The sequence below is a fragment of the Dreissena polymorpha genome, chromosome 13 (genome assembly GCF_020536995.1).
Source record: "Dreissena polymorpha isolate Duluth1 chromosome 13, UMN_Dpol_1.0, whole genome shotgun sequence".
Taxonomy (NCBI): Eukaryota; Metazoa; Mollusca; class Bivalvia; order Myida; family Dreissenidae; genus Dreissena; species Dreissena polymorpha.
This window is the reverse complement of record NC_068367.1, coordinates 49,666,347-49,689,033: the sequence shown is the minus strand read 5'-3', so window position 1 is coordinate 49,689,033 and position 22,687 is coordinate 49,666,347. Positions and strand designations below refer to the sequence as shown.

At 35.4% G+C, this 22,687-nt stretch overlaps 1 protein-coding gene across 3 annotated transcripts in view; it reads left to right on the top strand.

Annotated features, from left to right (window-relative positions):
• Window positions 1–22,687, top strand: part of LOC127855320 (receptor-type tyrosine-protein phosphatase N2-like) — a 266,493-nt gene that overhangs the window by 217,096 nt on the left and 26,710 nt on the right. For all 3 annotated transcript variants that reach the window (XM_052390790.1, XM_052390792.1, XM_052390791.1), the window contains exons 14-16: window positions 2,893–3,040; window positions 8,352–8,425; window positions 22,145–22,222. In XM_052390790.1, the coding sequence (XP_052246750.1) occupies window positions 2,893–3,040; window positions 8,352–8,425; window positions 22,145–22,222 (300 nt within the window). The remainder of the gene's footprint in view (window positions 1–2,892; window positions 3,041–8,351; window positions 8,426–22,144; window positions 22,223–22,687) is intronic.

Below are 22,687 nucleotides of genomic sequence, written 5' to 3'. Positions count from 1 at the left end.
GCCCAAATTCACATTTGCATTGGCCTGGGCCAGTTTTCAAAGAGAGCGCCGGCGGCGTTGAAAGTCTATTGGCAAGATACAGGAAAGTTTATGTTAAAGGAACAGTTGACGGAATGAAAATTTCAAAGGCTATCAACAAGAAAAGTTTTTTTTAGAATAAACAAAATTAAAAGAAACTTGAAGTGATGACATATTCCAAACCATGCTATAACAATCGGAAAATCAGAAATATGTATCAGAGGAGCTTGGTATTTTTGCCATAAAGTAAATGTTATTTCTGATTGGACAGACATTTATTTATGCTCATGTTTTAACCCTTTGCATGCTGGGAAATTTGTCATCTGCTAAAATGTTGTATGCTGAATTTCTAAAATTAGCATTTTCTTCGATTTTTTTCTAAGAACACGATAAGAATAGATAACAGTTTGGATCCTGATGAGACGCCACGTTCTGTGGCATCTCATCTGGATCAAAACTGTTTGCAAAGGCCTTCAAAATTCAGTTCCAGCACTGAAAGAGTTAATAAACGTTGTCATTACATCATTACTATTTACAAGTCTGAACGACTTTTTCATTCAGAAGCTAAGGTCAAAGTTACATTTTGTTTTTAGCTCACATGATCTCAACGTGCTCATGGTGAGCTTTTAGGGATCACCTTTTGTCCATTGTGCTTCGTCCTTCGTCAACATTTAGTCTTGTTAACACTCTATAGAGGCCAAACTTATTGTCTGATCTTCATGAAACTTGTTCAGAAGATTTTTTCCAATTATATCTTGGTCGAGTTTGAAATTTGGTTACATGAGGTCAAAACTAGGTCACTAGATCAAATTAACAAAAAAGCTTTTTAATACTCTAGAAGTCACATTTATTGACCAATCTGCATGAAACTTTGTCAGTTGAAAAACAAGGCCGACAGGGGGCCCACACTTTCTTAAATAATAGTTATTGCTCATAATGGTTATGTATGATGTAACATTGTAGGGCTATATTTCAGATATGATACAAGATTTCAACATAAAACTTAAAAGGTGTATAGATATCAATAATGTGAATAGCAATATACATATGTAATAACACTACACTTTATTATGTCCCCCTCCACTATAGTGTGGGACATATTGTTTTTGCCCTGTCTGTTGGTTGGTTGGTTTGTTTGTGCAAACTTTAACATTTGCCATAACTTTTGCAATATTGAAAATAGCAACTTTATATTTTGCATGCATGAGTATCTCAGGGAGCTGCACATTCTGAGTGGTGAAAGGTCAAGGTCAAGGTTATCCTTCAATATCAAAGGTCAAATATATGGGTCAATATTGCTCATTTAATATACACTTTTGCAATATTGAATATAGCAACTTGATATTTGGCATGCACGTGTATCTAATGGAGCTGCACATTTTGAGTGGTGAAAGGTCAAGGTCATCCTTCAAGGTCAAATATATGGGGACATATAGTGTATCGCTTGTTTTTCTTTTAGTTCTTCCCCAATCCATAAACAAAATTTATTTGACAGGGATATCAATTCAATGAATTGGTTTGTCTTTGTTTATCTCATGTTTGAAGGCATATCCTAATGTTTCCAAAAATAGAAAGTACTATCTCATCATATGAATATTTGATCTCACATGAATATATCATCAGAAACTTGTTCACCTTATTAAGTTCACATAAATATATCGTTATCAATTTCTATGAAGGACTTGAACAAAAATCTTTAGTGCAATAATTTAGGAACTATAGTTATCCTATGCCATGTTCCATGTTTGCGCCAAACGTACAAAATATTCTCTTGCAGCCGATCAATCGGCTAATCACATGGTAAATTTTACATTTCTTCTCTGCATCTTATAAGATCTATTTGAAATGCTAATCACATCAGAATTCTAGATTAGGAATCCATAGCTAAGCCTGGAGTGTAAGAGGAATTGTGGGGAGACCAGAAAATATCTTTTGGGTTTTAATTGAGCCTTGTTCTGAGAAAGCTGGTCTTAATGCATGTGCGTAAAGTGTCGTCCCAGATTAGCCTGTGCAGTCCGCACATGCTAATCAGGGACGACACTTTTCGCCTAAACCTGATTTTTGGTAAGGAGGGACTTCCTTGAAACTAAAAATACCATAAAAGCGAAAAGTGTCGTCCCTGATTAGCCTGAGCGGACTGCACAGGCTAATCTGGAACGACACTTTACACACATGCATTAAGCCCAGTTTTCTCAGAACACGAATCAATTGATCCTTTTTTCTGATTTAGGTTCTTCTGCTGATTGGGAGCTTGATATGTATACAGTTGTTTGTCTATACATTCTAATTCTTATTATTTTTCATTGGTTGTTTGCTGTATGACTTTTTGGCTCTATGACTCAAGCTCACATCAAAAGTATTTTCCTACCCCAGACTTCTTATGGTAAGGTGGCTCTGTCCTTTCTCATATATCTGTGCCATTTGACAACTGATAAGCTCTATAACGGTGCCTCTTTCTTATCATATTTTTCTATGACATCTGTATTGCTGTTAGGAGATCGGCTCCTCCCTTCCCTATTTTACCATGACCCCTCCCTTCCCTATTATACCATGACCATTGCCTCTTGAAAATTTTTCTTCGTCTGTTTCTCTGACAATTGTCCCTTGACCATTCTTTTTTACCATATTCACTTGACCATTCTTTTTTACCATTGTCACTTAACAATTTTTTTACCATAGTCACTTGACCATTCTTTTTTAGCATTGTTCCTTAACTATTATCCCTTGACCATTGTTTTTTACCGATGTCCCTTGAAAATTGTGTTTTACCTTTGTCTTCGACCTTTCGACATACATAGAGAAAATGCTTGAGTGTTGTCCATGACCTTTCAGACCTACATGGAGTGTTGTTGACCTTTGTTCTTGACCTTTCAGACGTACATGGAGGATCACCTGAAGAACAAGGACCGGCTGGACAGAGAGTGGGAGGCCATGTGCGCATACGAGGCTGACCCCTGCAGCTCCAATGTCGCCACGGAGATGGCCAACGCACGCAAGAACCGCTACTCTGATGTGCTGCCGTGTAAGTGACATGAGAGTTAAATTTAGCCTGTTTCTGGGAAAACTGGGCTTAATGTATGTGCGTTAAGTGTCATCACTGATTGGCCTGTGCAGATTGCACAAGCTAATCAGGGTTGACTCTTTCCACCTCAACTGGATTTTTGCTTTGAAGAGACTTTCTTATAACAAAAAATATGAAAGCGGAAAGTGTTGTCTTTGATACACTTTTGCAGACTATAGTACTTTCCGCAATAGATCAAATAAATGGTTATTAAAATAGACTAAGTATGTTGAAGTTTTGTAAAAATTGCTGGGATGTTGAAATCATTTGATTGTACTGCTTCGTTGCAATTGTTATATTATGTCAATAGTGAACTGTTCTCTATAGCAAATTTCTGTGTTGTTTTCATTCAACATCTTTCTTGAAATGTATACTTATAATCAATCTTTTAATTTATTTTCTATTCACTTTTATGTAAAATGTCAATTGATCATATATTTTTATACTAATACAAATAAATTGCAGTTACAAAAAATTACTAAATATATTTTGGGGTAAAAAAATAACTTGGAAAATATGGTCTTCAAATATCAAGTCTTATTGGTATGTTTTATGGACCAAGCCTTGTCTGTTACTAGTTCCATTATGTTCTTATTTTTGCTGTAAAAGTAGTTAATCTTACTTTTACTGACGTAAGTCTTGAAACTGTTGTAATTTTTTTCTTCCTAATTTTTTCACCACTACAATTTTCTCAACATATCAAATGACAATTATTGCAAGGCCTGTTTTTTCCACTGGAATTTTTGTTACAGTGATTATCTTAGTTAACAAATATATATATGTTAAAAAAACCCTTGTCCTCCAGTGTTTAATATAAACAACAAGCCATAAATCTTTTTGTAAAGAAGATGGATGTCATCATAAAATTTGCATCAATTTTTCTTCACATCTTTCAAAATGAACACGACACAAGTGACACAATTTGAACAACATGCCTGATCAAAATGACACATAATAACTGGAATTAAAGTTCCTGGCCTGGCTGTCTCACACTAGTGTAAATTTTCAACCCGAGGTTGTCCTAGAAAATTATCATTTGTCACGAAATTTTGAAACTTCATATTTTATGTTCATTCAGAATTAACTATAAAATTCTGGGAAAATTATGGCAATTTTGTAGATTTATGGCTTTGCTTTGATGTATAGCTGTGGGTGGGGAAAGGTTGTGATCATCTGTCTCGCTGACAATCAATTATGAAAATAATAGAAAGAATAATGAAACAGTGACAAATTATTTTCAATTACCTACAGTTCAGATTATTTCTTTAAATAATAGTTTTTGCAAAAGTTGTATCTTTTAATGGGCTAAAATGCCCTTCAAAATTCTCATTTGGTTATGTCTGGTGACATTTTCAAGAGGAGTATTCTAATGATGCATGCCATTCTGCAAATAATTAACCCATTTATGCCTAGTGGACTCTCCCATCCTTCTAAATGGGATAAATTTATTTCCAAAATTAGGAATGTCTAGTATATGTTTTTCTATATTTCAAATATTTCTTACAGAAATTCCTTTAAGCAAACAGACCAGACAGGAAAATACATGGGCACAAGAATGGTTTGTTGAAATGAATTTAAAGAAAGAATGAAGTGTCACAATTGTCAAATTTCAGTATCATTCAAACATTTAGAAAAGTTTTTTTGTAAACCATGGCAAAAAACATTTTCTGTGGTATAGGAATAAATAAGTTTCATATATTTATCAACGACTGAGTGTGGAAGATACTGCATCAAACATAGCAATTAACAGCAGATAGCCCGATTTGAACCCCAAGCCTTGTTATGTGTCTACTTAAGTTTAAATACTTCTCCCAAGACACCAAACAAGTAAATACTTACTGCTAAAGAGTTCTTAAACCATAATTTTCTCCAATCAAGTTCATCTTGTCATCATCTAGCAATAACTCAAGTTGCTGGAAATATGATTGCTGAAATCCTCCAAGCTAAAAATTACAACTTGTACAAAATTACAGAATATTATCGCAAGATAGTTGATTGGATCTCCGATTGCAAATTGCATACTCCAAAAGTTGTCAATTAGCTTTAATGGTCAGTATGATTGCAGCAAGGAAAAGAAATTGAAATTTTTATTGAGAATGGTAGAAGTGAAATGATCGGTTTGAGCAAAATTGTTATGAAAATTGCGTGAATCGTTTTGGCTTCAATCAAAAGCACTTATTCTGTTCCATTAAGGCACCTTTAATGCAGAGCGTGTTAAAGCATTGACCATGATGGGCTTTCAGAAGTAAATTGGTTGTAAATTGGGCTATTAGTTTTAATGGGGAATGGACAGAGTGCTGAGGTTCTACTATCTACATGTACTTTCAATGTCTTCAAAAAGGTGAAGATTGGCTGGAGATTGTCACGCCTTGCCTTGTATGTAAATATCTGAGAAATGTTCTAGGTCATGTTTGGTTCCTATGTGATCCAGCTGTTTGAATTGCAAAAAAGGAAATTTTAATATCAACTATAAATGTATTGTTGTGTCATTGTATATGGTTGATGTGCAATGTATGTGGTTAATATATTAACATCAGGGCATCAACAAATTAGTTCAGTTTAACAGTAACCATATATGCTTTCATGTCCAGTTTGCATTACATATTAGCGCAACACCATAGTTTTAATTGATATATTTTTCGACAAACGGTCTGTTAACAAATAAAATTATATCAAAATTTGGTGGTTTTTATTTATCATTGATGCATTAAAAGAATCATAGCAGATCTAACAAGCTGTAGTTTTTCATTGAATGTAAACCCTTTCATGTTTAGAAACATAGAAAAATAGAGGCTTTTATTATGCCATTACCATAAACCCTGAACAGCTTGTATGCTTTTCAGGCTGTATGCTGTTTGCTGCTAATCAGTATCTTAGGGCTGGCCCCGTCGAATGCCTTCACAACTTGAAATAAAGACATTTGGTTTTCTTATGGACCACATTTACAAGTCAATATGTGTCTATGAGATCATATCTGAGCACATCTGAGTGGGAAAGGGTTAACACACACTCTGTCTTGGGATTTCGACATGGGCCATTACTCACAAACTCATTTTTAGACTTACATATAAAGGATAGACATAGAACATAGGAAAAAAGTCCAGCCTTTGAATATATGTGTCGCGTTCTTGGAAAACTGGGCATAACGCGTGTTTGTAAAGTGTCGTCCCAGATTAGCCTGTGCAGTCCGCACAGGCTAATCAGGGACAACACTTTCCGCTTTTATGATATTTTTTGTTTAAAGGAAGTCCCTTCTTACCAAAAATCTTGTTTAGGACTGCACAGGCTAATCTGGGATGACACTTTACGCACATGCATTAAGCCCAGTTTTCTCAAATCACGACTCATAAACAGGCAAACACTGGTGATTATGCCATTTACAAGGTATTCCACCTGAAAAATGATGTAGATAGAGGCTGTCAATGCCAAAAATTAAACCTTTGCATGCTGGGAAATTTGTTGTCTGCTAAAATGTTGTCTGCTGAATTTCTAAAATTAGCATTTTCTTCGTTTTTTTTTCAAAAAATACTACTGTAAACGTATAGAAATTCGTCGGTATGAAATTTCGTGGTTTAATGAAAAACAACTAATTCGGGAAGACTGACCGTCATAATAATTAAACATTTATTAAAACAACCAGAGTAATATCGAAGCATAATCTGCTAATCTGTGTTAACTGCAAGACTTGAGGTTAATGTGCACTGAAGCATGAAAGTGTTGCCGATAATTGTCGATAAAGCGGCGCACTTGTGGGTCCCTGCTTGCTAATTGCCATCGATGTTGTTTTGACAATATTTGCACTTATCAGCGCAAATGGTCCCATAGTAGAAACACTATAGTAATAAGGTCCCCAAAATACATGTGTGGAAACTGTTGTCTCTTTTAAATTTAATTTGCGCATATTGACATATATGATAAATCTGCAAACTGTTAATTTTACGACGTCACGTAAAAGAAATGTGTTTTTCTCCACAATTGGTAATGCTATTTATTATATTTATTTACCATGTTTAATAAAACGTACATTAACGATGATGAATAAAAAAAGATAAACTAATATATATAGTGTAATGAGACCTAATGAAGCGAAGTAACTATTACAAAAACAAATATCTCGGATAACTGACAACACAACAAAATGTCGGAAATGACATTCGGAAATAACCGATTTCGGATTAAAAATGTATAAATAATCGTTGGTACTTGAATTCGTGGTTCAGTGGACCAATGAATTCCACGAAAATTCGTACCACACGAAATTTAATTGTTTTACAGTATCAGAAAAGCAAACAGTTTGGATCCTGATGAGATGCCACATTCCGTGGCGTCTCATCTGGATCCAAACTGTTTGCAAAGGCCTTCAAAATTGTTCCAGCTTTGAAAGAGTTAAAGCAATTCTTGAATATCCCTATTCAAAGAATATTCTATATTTCGAGACTTTATGTGTCTAAGTATCATTTGATGAATGAGGGCTCACAAATAAAATACTGAAGTTGTTCTGATGAAATTGTCACCATGATAGCAAATCTATACCATGCCTGTGAGTATGGATTTGCATCTGTATTTGCTCTCAAATCCTTGAAACTGATGTTTCAATCCAAGGATGCCTCACAAATGCACGGTTGTCGTGACGATCTTGTCAGTTCCCAGCATCCATCATTAGAACCCTTCCACCATGCAAATTCACGATTCCAATAAATCTCTTTGTCGATTCCAAAGTCAGATCTGTGGCTCCATTAACACAGTGGGTGCTAATGTTCGCTTTTCCAATGGGTGGGGGGATTATGGAAAGGAAAGCCTGTTAAAGCTGCTCAAGAAATGATCAACTGTTCATAATGTACTATGACCCATAATCGAGATATATGGCCTTGGGGGTATATCTGATTTTTGCGGTATCGGAGATACATGATTTTGGCGAGACAAGAGCAGGTTTTTTTTAAGGATTTTTTGTATTAGGGAATTGAGTTTATGCCTTTAAAATGGTTTTTCTTTCTGGATAAGTTCCTTTTAATGTAATGTAAAAATAGGGTGTACATGAAAAGTTCAATTAAATTTAAAGTTAAATTGTGTATAAAGGCTGCACAAAGACAGTGCAAACTTATTTATTATGATAAGCCATCTACAAAAGTTAAACACTCAACACACTCAAATTAAATTGTTTGAAGATGGTTTGGTAATTGCTGCTTTCGTTTGGTCAACAGTATTTCCCAATTGTGAGCTGTGTTGTACTGTGTCCACTCAGTTGTTTCAGATGACCACTCTGTTGTTTCAGATGACCACTCGAGGGTTGTGCTGACCACTAACACCAACGTGTCTGGCTCCGACTACATCAACGCCAGCACCATTGTGAGTACAATGTAACACTGTTAAACTGATAGTACAAATGATCCTTGTTTTGGTAAAACTGAACTTAAAGCATGTAAGTAAAATGTCGACCCAGATTAGCCTGTGAAGTCCATGCAGGCTTATCAAGGATGGCAGTTTAGCTTAAATTAGATTTCCGTTTAAAAGAGAATTCCTTTTAGCAAATAATTGCATTGACTACACAGGTTAATCTGGGACGACACTTTTTGCACATGCATTAAACACAGTTTTCCCAGAGAGAGGCTAAAGTTGTTCAGGTAGAACCTATACTATAGCCAATACCAACAATCTATCAGGTAGAACCTATACTATAGCCAATACCACCAATCTATCAGGTAGAACCTATACTATAGCCAATACCAACAATCTATCAGGTAGAACCTATACTATAGCCAATACCAACAATCTATCAGGTAGAACCTATACTATAGCCAATACCAACAATCTATCAGGTAGAACCTATACTATAGCCAATACCAACAATCTATCAGGTAGAACCTATACTATAACCAATACCACCAATCTATCAGGTAGAACCTATACTATAGCCAATACCAACAATCTATCAGGTAGAACCTATACTATAGCCAATACCAACAATCTATCAGGTAGAACCTATACTATAGCCAATACCACCAATCTATCAGGTAGAACCTATACTATAACCAATACCACCAATCTATCAGGTAGAACCAATACTATAACCAATACCACCAATCTATCAGGTAGAACCTATACTATAGCCAATACCAACAATCTATCAGGTAGAACCTATACTATAGCCAATACCACCAATCTATCAGGTAGAAACCTATACTATAGCCAATACCAACAATCTATCAGGTAGAACCTATACTATAGCCAATACCAACAATCTATCAGGTAGAACCTATACTATAGCCAATACCAACAATCTATCAGGTAGAACCTATACTATAGCCAATACCACCAATCTATCAGGTAGAACCTATACTATAGCCAATACCAACAATCTATCAGGTAGAACCTATACTATAACCAATACCAACAATCTATCAGGTAGAACCTATACTATAGCCAATACCAACAATCTATCAGGTAGAACCAATACTATAACCAATACCAACAATCTATCAGGTAGAACCTATACTATAGCCAATACCAACAATCTATCAGGTAGAACCAATACTATAACCAATACCAACAATCTATCAGGTAGAACCTATACTATAGCCAATACCAACAATCTATCAGGTAGAACCAATACTATAACCAATACCAACAATCTATCAGGTAGAACCTTTACTATAACCAATACCAACAATCTATCAGGTAGAACCTATACTATAGCCAATACCAACAATCTATCAGGTAGAACCTATACTATAACCAATACCAACAATCTATCAGGTAGAACCTATACTATAGCCAATACCAACAATCTATCAGGTAGAACCTATACTATAGCCAATACCAACAATCTATCAGGTAGAACCTATACTATAGCCAATACCAACAATCTATCAGGTAGAACCTATACTATAACCAATACCAACAATCTATCAGGTAGAACCTATACTATAACCAATACCAACAATCTATCAGGTAGAACCAATACTATAACCAATACCACCAATCTATCAGGTAGAACCTATACTATAGCCAATACCAACAATCTATCAGGTAGAACCTATACTATAACCAATACCACCAATCTATCAGGTAGAACCTATACTATAGCCAATACCACCAATCTATCAGGTAGAACCTATACTATAGCCAATACCACCAATCTATCAGGTATAACCTATACTATAGCCAATACCACCAATCTATCAGGTAGAACCAATACTATAACCAATACCAACAATCTATCAGGTAGAACCAATACTATAACCAATACCACCAATCTATCAGGTAGAACCTATACTATAACCAATACCAACAATCTATCAGGTAGAACCAATACTATAACCAATACCAACAATCTATCAGGTAGAACCTATACTATAACCAATACCAACAATCTATCAGGTAGAACCAATACTATAACCAATACCAACAATCTATCAGGTAGAACCTATACTATAACCAATACCACCAATCTATCAGGTAGAACCTATACTATAGCCAATACCACCAATCTATCAGGTAGAACCTATACTATAACCAATACCACCAATCTATCAGGTAGAACCTATACTATAGCCAATACCAACAATCTATCAGGTAGAACCTATACTATAACCAATACCACCAATCTATCAGGTAGAACCTATACTATAGCCAATACCAACAATCTATCAGGTAGAACCTATACTATAGCCAATACCACCAATCTATCAGGTAGAACCTATACTATAACCAATACCACCAATCTATCAGGTAGAACCTTTACTATAACCAATACCAACAATCTATCAGGTAGAACCTATACTATAGCCAATACCACCAATCTATCAGGTAGAACCTATACTATAACCAATACCACCAATCTATCAGGTAGAACCTATACTATAGCCAATACCAACAATCTATCAGGTAGAACCTATACTATAGCCAATACCACCAATCTATCAGGTAGAACCTATACTATAGCCAATACCAACAATCTATCAGGTAGAACCTATACTATAGCCAATACCAACAATCTATCAGGTAGAACCTTTACTATAACCAATACCACCAATCTATCAGGTAGAACCTATACTATAGCCAATACCAACAATCTATCAGGTATAACCTATACTATAGCCAATACCAACAATCTATCAGGTAGAACCTATACTATAGCCAATACCAACAATCTATCAGGTAGAACCTATACTATAGCCAATACCAACAATCTATCAGGTAGAACCTATACTATAGCCAATACCAACAATCTATCAGGTAGAACCTATACTATAGCCAATACCAACAATCTATCAGGTAGAACCTTTACTATAGCCATACCACCAATCTATCAGGTAGAACCTATACTATAGCCAATACACCAATCTATCAGGTAGAACCTATACTATAGCCAATACCACCAATCTATCAGGTAGAACCTATACTATAGCCAATACCACCAATCTATCAGGTAGAACCTATACTATAGCCAATACCACCAATCTATCAGGTAGAACCTATACTATAGCCAATACCACCAATCTATCAGGTAGAACCTATACTATAGCCAATACCACCAATCTATCAGGTAGAACCTATACTATAGCCAATACCACCAATCTATCAGGTAGAACCTATACTATAGCCAATACCACCAATCTATCAGGTATAACCTATACTATAGCCAATACCACCAATCTATCAGGTAGAACCTATACTATAGCCAATACCACCAATCTATCAGGTAGAACCAATACTATAGCCAATACCACCAATCTATCAGGTAGAACCTATACTATAGCCAATACCACCAATCTATCAGGTAGAACCTATACTATAGCCAATACCACCAATCTATCAGGTAGAACCAATACTATAGCCAATACCACCAATCTATCAGGTAGAACTTATACTATAGCCAATACCAACAATCTATCAGGTAGAACCTATACTATAGCCAATACCACCAATCTATCAGGTAGAACCTATACTATAGCCAATACCACCAATCTATCAGGTAGAACCTATACTATAGCCAATACCACCAATCTATCAGGTAGAACTTATACTATAGCCAATACCAACAATCTATCAGGTAGAACCTATACTATAGCCAATACCACCAATCTATCAGGTAGAACCAATACTATAGCCAATACCACCAATCTATCAGGTAGAACCTATACTATAGCCAATACCACCAATCTATCAGGTAGAACCTATACTATAGCCAATACCAACAATCTATCAGGTAGAACTTATACTATAACCAATACCACCAATCTATCAGGTAGAACCTATACTATAGCCAATACCACCAATCTATCAGGTAGAACCTATACTATAGCCAATACCACCAATCTATCAGGTAGAACCTATACTTTAGCCAATACCACCAATCTATCAGGTAGAACCTATACTATAGCCAATACCACCAATCTATCAGGTAGAACCTATACTATAGCCAATACCACCAATCTATCAGGTAGAACCTATACTATAGCCAATACCACCAATCTATCAGGTAGAACCTATACTATAGCCAATACCACCAATCTATCAGGTAGAACCTATACTATAGCCAATACCACCAATCTATCAGGTAGAACCTATACTATAGCCAATACCACCAATCTATCAGGTAGAACCTATACTATAGCCAATACCACCAATCTATCAGGTAGAACCTATACTATAACCAATACCACCAATCTATCAGGTAGAACCTATACTATAGCCAATACCACCAATCTATCAGGTAGAACCTATACTATAACCAATACCAACAATCTATCAGGTAGAACCTATACTATAGCCAATACCACCAATCTATCAGGTAGAACCTATACTATAACCAATACCAACAATCTATCAGGTAGAACCTATACTATAGCCAATACCACCAATCTATCAGGTAGAACCTATACTATAGCCAATACCACCAATCTATCAGGTAGAACCTATACTATAGCCAATACCAACAATCTATCAGAGAGAACCTATACTTTAGCCAATACCACCAATCTATCAGGTAGAACCTATACTATAGCCAATACCACCAATCTATCAGGTAGAACCTATACTATAGCCAACACCACCAATCTATCAGGTAGAACCTATACTATAGCCAATACCACCAATCTATCAGGTAGAACATATACTATAACCAATACCAACAATCTATCAGGTAGAACTTATACTATAGCCAATACCAACAATCTATCAGGTAGAACCTATACTATAGCCAATACCACCAATCTATCAGGTAGAACCTATACTATAGCCAACACCACCAATCTATCAGGTAGAACCTATACTATAGCCAATACCACCAATCTATCAGGTAGAACCTATACTATAGCCAATACCAACAATCTATCAGGTAGAACCTATACTATAACCAATACCAACAATCTATCAGGTAGAACCTTTACTATAGCCAATACCAACAATCTATCAGGTAGAACCTATACTATAGCCAATACCACCAATCTATCAGGTAGAACCTATACTATAACCAATACCAACAATCTATCAGGTAGAACTTATACTATAACCAATACCACCAATCTATCAGGTAGAACCTATACTATAGCCAATACCACCAATCTATCAGGTAGAACCTATACTATAGCCAACACCACCAATCTATCAGGTAGAACCTATACTATAGCCAATACCACCAATCTATCAGGTAGAACCTATACTATAGCCAATACCAACAATCTATCAGGTAGAACCTATACTATAACCAATACCAACAATCTATCAGGTAGAACCTATACTATAGCCAATACCAACAATCTATCAGGTAGAACCTATACTATAGCCAATACCAACAATCTATCAGGTAGAACCTATACTATAGCCAATACCACCAATCTATCAGGTAGAACCTATACTATAGCCAATACCAACAATCTATCAGGTAGAACCTATACTATAGCCAATACCAACAATCTATCAGGTAGAACTTATACTATAACCAATACCACCAATCTATCAGGTAGAACCAATACTATAGCCAATACCAACAATCTATCAGGTAGAACCTATACTATAACCAATACCACCAATCTATCAGGTAGAACCTTTACTATAGCCAATACCAACAATCTATCAGGTAGAACCTATACTATAGCCAATACCACCAATCTATCAGGTAGAACCTATACTATAGCCAATACCACCAATCTATCAGGTAGAACCTTTACTATAACCAATACCAACAATCTATCAGGTAGAACCAATACTATAGCCAATACCAACAATCTATCAGGTAGAACCAATACTATAGCCAATACCAACAATCTATCAGGTAGAACCTATACTATAGCCAATACCAACAATCTATCAGGTAGAACCTATACTATAGCCAATACCAACAATCTATCAGGTAGAACCTATACTATAGCCAATACCAACAATCTATCAGGTAGAACCTATACTATAACCAATACCACCAATCTATCAGGTAGAACCTATACTATAACCAATACCAACAATCTATCAGGTAGAACTTATACTATAACCAATACCACCAATCTATCAGGTAGAACCTATACTATAGCCAATACCAACAATCTATCAGGTAGAACCTATACTATAGCCAATACCAACAATCTATCAGGTAGAACCTATACTATAACCAATACCAACAATCTATCAGGTAGAACCTTTACTATAACCAATACCAACAATCTATCAGGTAGAACCTTTACTATAACCAATACCAACAATCTATCAGGTAGAACCTTTACTATAGCCAATACCAACAATCTATCAGGTAGAACCTTTACTATAGCCAATACCACCAATCTATCAGGTAGAACCTATACTATAACCAATACCAACAATCTATCAGGTAGAACCTTTACTATAGCCAATACCAACAATCTATCAGGTAGAACCTTTACTATAGCCAATACCACCAATCTATCAGGTAGAACCTATACTATAGCCAATACCACCAATCTATCAGGTATAACCTATACTATAACCAATACCAACAATCTATCAGGTAGAACCTTTACTATAGCCAATACCAACAATCTATCAGGTAGAACCTTTACTATAGCCAATACCAACAATCTATCAGGTAGAACCTTTACTATAGCCAATACCACCAATCTATCAGGTATAACCTATACTATAGCCAATACCACCAATCTATCAGGTAGAACCTATACTATAACCAATACCAACAATCTATCAGGTAGAACCTTTACTATAGCCAATACCACCAATCTATCAGGTAGAACCTTTACTATAGCCAATACCAACAATCTATCAGGTAGAACCTTTACTATAGCCAATACCACCAATCTATCAGGTATAACCTATACTATAGCCAATACCACCAATCTATCAGGTAGAAACCTATACTATAACCAATACCAACAATCTATCAGGTAGAACCTTTACTATAGCCAATACCACCAATCTATCAGGTAGAACCTTTACTATAGCCAATACCACCAATCTATCAGGTAGAACCTATACTATAGCCAATACCACCAATCTATCAGGTAGAACCTTTACTATAGCCAATACCACCAATCTATCAGGTAGAACCTTTACTATAGCCAATACCACCAATCTATCAGGTAGAACCTATACTATAGCCAATACCACCAATCTATCAGGTAGAACCTATACTATAGCCAATACCACCAATCTATCAGGTAGAACCTATACTATAGCCAATACCACCAATCTATCAGGTAGAACCTATACTATAGCCAATACCACCAATCTATCAGGTAGAACCTATACTATAGCCAATACCACCAATCTATCAGGTAGAACCTATACTATAGCCAATAACACCAATCTATCAGGTAGAACCTATACTATAGCCAATACCACCAATCTATCAGGTAGAACCTATACTATAACCAATACCAACAATCTATCAGGTAGAACTTATACTATAACCAATACCACCAATCTATCAGGTAGAACCTATACTATAGCCAATACCAACAATCTATCAGGTAGAACCTATACTATAGCCAATACCACCAATCTATCAGGTAGAACCTATACTATAGCCAATACCACCAATCTATCAGGTAGAACCTAAACTATAACCAATACCAACAATCTATCAGGTAGAACTTATACTATAACCAATACCACCAATCTATCAGGTAGAACCTATACTATAGCCAATACCACCAATCTATCAGGTAGAACCTATACTTTAGCCAATACCACCAATCTATCAGGTAGAACCTATACTATAGCCAATACCACCACTCTATCAGGTAGAACTATACTATAGCCAATACCACCAATCTATCAGGTAGAACCTATACTATAGCCAATACCACCATCTATCAGGTAGAACCTATACTATAGCCAATACCACCAATCTATCAGGTAGAACCTATACTTAGCCAATACCACCAATCTATCAGGTAGAACCTATACTATAGCCAATACCACAATCTATCAGGTAGAAACCTATACTATAACCAATACCAACAATCTATCAGGTAGAACCTTATACTATAAACCAATACCACCAATCTATCAGGTAGAACCTATACTATAACCAATACCAACCAATCTATCAGGTAGAACCTATACTATATACCAATACCACCAATCTATCAGGTAGAACCTATACTATAACCAATACCACCAATCTATCAGGTAGAACTTATACTATAAACCAATACACCAATCTATCAGGTAGAACTTATACTATAACCAATACCACCAATCTATCAGGTAGAACCTATACTATAACCAATACCACCAATCTATCAGGTAGAACTTATACTATAACCAATACCAACAATCTATCAGGTAGAACTTATACTATAACCAATACCACCAATCTATCAGGTAGAACCTATACTATAACCAATACCACCAATCTATCAGGTAGAACTTATACTATAACCAATACCACCAATCTATCAGGTAGAACTTATACTATAACCAATACCACCAATCTATCAGGTAGAACTTATACTATAACCAATACCAACAATCTATCAGGTAGAACCTATACTATAACCAATACCAACAATCTATCAGGTAAAACCTATTCTATAACCAATACCACCAATCTATCAGGTAGAACCTATACTATAGCCAATACCAACAATCTATCAGGTAGAACTTATACTATAACCAATACCACCAATCTATCAGGTAGAACTTATACTATAACCAATACCACCAATCTATCAGGTAGAACTTATACTATAACCAATACCAACAATCTATCAGGTAGAACCTATACTATAACCAATACCACCAATCTATCAGGTAGAACCTATTCTATAACCAATACCACCAATCTATCAGGTAGAACCTATACTATAGCCAATACCAACAATCTATCAGGTAGAACTTATACTATAACCAATACCACCAATCTATCAGGTAGAACCAATACTATAACCAATACCACCAATCTATCAGGTAGAACTTATACTATAACCAATACCACCAATCTATCAGGTAGAACTTATACTATAACCAATACCACCAATCTATCAGGTAAAACTTATACTATAACCAATACCACCAATCTATCAGGTAGAACTTATACTATAACCAATACCACCAATCTATCAGGTAGAACTTATACTATAACCAATACCACCAATCTATCAGGTAGAACCTATACTATAACCAATACCACCAATCTATCAGGTAGAACCAATACTATAGCCAATACCACCAATCTATCAGGTAGAACTTATACTATAACCAATACCACCAATCTATCAGGTAGAACTTATACTATAACCAATACCACCAATCTATCAGGTAGAACCAATACTATAGCCAATACCACCAATCTATCAGGTAGAACCTATACTATAGCCAATACCAACAATCTATCAGGTAGAACTTATACTATAACCAATACCACCAATCTATCAGGTAGAACCAATACTATAGCCAATACCAACAATCTATCAGGTAGAACCTATATTATAACCAATACCAACAATCTATCAGGTAGAACTTATACTATAACCAATACCACCAATCTATCAGGTAAAACTTATACTATAACCAATACCACCAATCTATCAGGTAGAACCTATACTATAACCAATACCACCAATCTATCAGGTAGAACTTATACTATAACCAATACCACCAATCTATCAGGTAGAACTTATACTATAACATATACCACCAATCTATCAGGTAGAACTTATACTATAACCAATACCACCAATCTATCAGGTAGAACTTATACTATAACCAATACCCACAATCTATCAGGTAGAACTTATACTATAACCAATACCACCAATCTATCAGGTAGAACCGATACTATAACCAATACCACCAATCTATCAGGTAGAACTTATACTATAACCAATACCACCAATCTATCAGGTAGAACCAATACTAAAACCAATACCAACAATCTATCAGGTAGAACTTATACTATAACCAATACCACCAATCTATCAGGTAGAACTTATACTATAATCAATACCACCAATCTATCAGGTAGAACTTATACTATAACCGATACCACCAATCTATCAGGTAGAACTTATACTATAACCAATACCAACAATCTATCAGGTAGAACTTATACTATAACCAATACCACCAATCTATCAGGTAGAACCTGTACTATAACCAATACCACCAATCTATCAGGTAGAACTTATACTATAACCAATACCACCAATCTATCAGGTAGAACCTATACTATAACCAATACCACCAATCTATCAGGTAGAACCTATACTATAACCAATACCACCAATCTATCAGGTAGAACCTTTACTATAACCAATACCAACAATCTATCAGGTAGAACCTATACTATAACCAATACCACCAATCTATCAGGTAGAACCTATACTTTAACCAATACCACCAATCTATCAGGTAGAACCTATACTATAACCATTACCAACAATCTATCAGGTAGAACCTATACTGTAACCAATACCACCAATCTATCAGGTTGAACCTATACTATAACCAATACCAACAATCTATCAGGTAGAACCTATACTATAACCAATACCACCAATCTATCAGGTAGAACCTATTCTATAACCCATACCAACAATCTATCAGGTAGAACCTATACTATAACCAATACCACCAATCTATCAGGTAGAACCTATACTATAGCCAATACCAACAATCTATCAGGGAGAACCTATACTACAGCCAATACCAACAATCTATCAGGTAGAACCTATACTATTACCAATACCAACAATCTATCAGGTAGAACCTATACTATAGCCAATACCAACAATCTATCAGGTAGAACCTATACTATAGCCAATACCAACAATCTATCAGGTAGAATCTATACTATAGCCAATACCAACAATCTATCAGGTAGAACCTATACTATAGCCAATACCAACAATCTATCAGGTAGAACCTATACTATAGCCAATACCACCAATCTATCAGGTAGAACCTATACTATAGCCAATACCAACAATCTATCAGGTAAAACCTATACTATAGCCAATACCAACAATCTATCAGGTAGAACCTATACTATAGCCAATACCAACAATCTATCAGAGAAAACCTATACTATAGCCAACACCACCAATTTATCAGAGAGAACCTATACTATAGCCAATACCACCAATCTATCAGGTAGAACCTATACTATAGCCAATACCAACAATCTATCAGGTAGAACCTATACTATAGCCAATACCAACAATCTATCAGGTAGAACCTATACTATAGCCAATACCAACAATCTATCAGGTAGAACCTATACTAAAGCCAATACCAACAATCTATCAGGTAGAACCTATACTATAGCCAATACCAACAATCTATCAGGTAGAACCTATGCTATAGCCAATACCAACAATCTATCAGGTAGAACCTATACTATAGCCAATACCAACAATCTATCAGGTAGAACCTATACTATAGCCAATACCAACAATCTATCAGGTAGAACCTATACTATAGCCAATACCAACAATCTATCAGGTAGAACCTATACTATAGCCAATACCAACAATCTATCAGAGAAAACCTATACTATAGCCAATACCACCAATCTATCAGAGAGAACCTATACTATAGCCAATACCACCAATCTATCAAGTAGAACCTATACTATAGCCAATACCAACAATCTATCAGGTAGAACCTATACTATAGCCAATACCAACAATCTATCAGGTATAACCTATACTATAGCCAATACCAACAATCTATCAGGTAGAACCTATACTATAGCCAATACCAACAATCTATCAGGTAGAACCTATACTATAGCCAATACCAACAATCTATCAGAGAAAACCTATACTATAGCCAATACCACCAATCTATCAGAGAGAACCTATACTATAGCCAATACCACCAATCTATCAGGTAGAACCTATACTATAGCCAATACCAACAATCTATCAGGTAGAACCTATACTATAGCCAATACCAACAATCTATCAGGTAGAACCTATACTATAGCCAATACCAACAATCTATCAGGTAGAACCTATACTATAGCCAATACCAACAATCTATCAGGTAGAACCTATACTATAGCCAATACCAACAATCTATCAGGTAGAACCTATACTATAGCCAATACCAACAATCTATCAGGTAGAACCTATACTATAGCCAATACCAACAATCTATCAGAGAAAACCTATACTAAAGCCAATACCAACAATCTATCAGGTAGAACCGATACTATAACCAATACCAACAATCTATCAGGTAGAACCTATACTATAACCAATACCAACAATCTATCAGGTAGAACCTATACTATAGCCAATACCAACAATCTATCAGGTAGAACCTATACTATAGCCAATACCAACAATCTATCAGGTAGAACCTATACTATAGCCAATACCAACAATCTATCAGGTAGAACCTATACCATAGCCAATACCAACAATCTATCAGGTAGAACCTATACTATAGCCAATACCAACAATCTATCAGGTAGAACCTATACTATAGCCAATACCAACAATCTATCAGGTAGAATCTATACTATAACCAATACCACCAATCTATCACATTACAATGTTCAGGTAGAACCTATAACCAATACCACCAATCTATCAGATTACATAGAGAATAATAGGTTAGTGTCCATTATAGATCAGGTTTATCATGCGAGGCTTAGAAAACAAAAAGCACGAGCCTTGGCGAGTGCTTTTTCGTTTTCGTGCCGAGCATGATAAACCTGATCTATAATCAACACTAATCTATTATTCTATTTATCCCACTTTTTATTTTGTAAACCTTTTTGTTTTAACAAAATTAGTTTGACTGGATAATTTCGCTGGATTTATGACGTCATTTCGTCAAAATATTGACGTCATTTCCTGCCGTTGATTATAGATGATATTTAATCAACGGGGCTTTAATCAACCAAATTCCCTGTAAAAGTGGGATAAAATCCATCTTATAACATTATATTTTTTACTCTTGCAATTTTCAGAATATGTTAATTACACCCACCAATAAGAAGTAAAATGGGCTGCAGTGGAACCACCACGGACATCTGTCTGTAGACAATATTCAAATTCGTCCATGAAAGTTGTCCTAAACCTTTCAACATTCAGCAAACATTCTAGAATAGAGTTGTATATGAGTGATTTTTATTGACCTACATAAAATAACAACACTTATGCCTCTTTTTCGACTAAGAATTTCATTAACATTTTGGTACAGAAACAAGCAAGAACCCTGTGTCCAATTGTTAATATTTACAACTTGCTACATATTACTAAATGCAGTGTCAGTGGTTATCCCACACTGCTGAGACAACCTACAGTTCGAATCTTTGTTTTTAGAGTGCCATGTTTTTCAAGTTGACATCATTGGTACCAAGACTGGTATTCACCAACCAAAGAAAAATGTGTCAAGCCTTTCAATAAATACAGGTTTTCTTTGGTGATGATGTCATTTCATGAATAACTATATGAATAGAGGTGGTTAGTGCCAAGTTTGACTAATAATTTTTCAATTATTGAATATTCAAACTGAAAGAATATTCTGTAAGGAATATTCTGTATTCTTAGACTTAAGTCTAAGAATTGTTTAGTGAATACGTGCCCTGGCCACAGTCTAACACGTTTATCTCCCTTGCAGACGGACCATGACCCTCGTAACCCTGCCTACGTGGCCACCCAGGGACCTCTTCCCCACACCGTGGCAGACTTCTGGCAGGTATGGTCAACGCTTTAGTGTTGTTATATACAGGAGCCTTGTTCTGGGAAATTAGGGCTTAATTCATGTGTGGAAGTGTTGTCTCTGATTAGCCTGTGCAGACGTTTGACCTAAAATTGGGTTTTTCTTTATGTGCAGTTTTCTCTGTTAGTTTTAAAGCTATAATCAGACACTAAAAATGGTCATTTCTGAACTTATTGTTTTGAAAATAATTTTGTAACTTATATAACTTGTGGCAAGCATACTTAATGAAATTTTTGGATGGGTGAAACAAAAAATATACTTGACAGCATTATCTTGTGGCAATTCCTTTTTTTGTTTATATATATATATATTTTATAATAAAAAAAACAAGTAAGCTTTTTGTATAATTAAATGTTTAAACTTTTCTATATTAGAGCAGTCAGCTGAAATGACCCTTGCAAACAAAAGTACATATTTCAAGAAATTGTTGAATAACTGCAG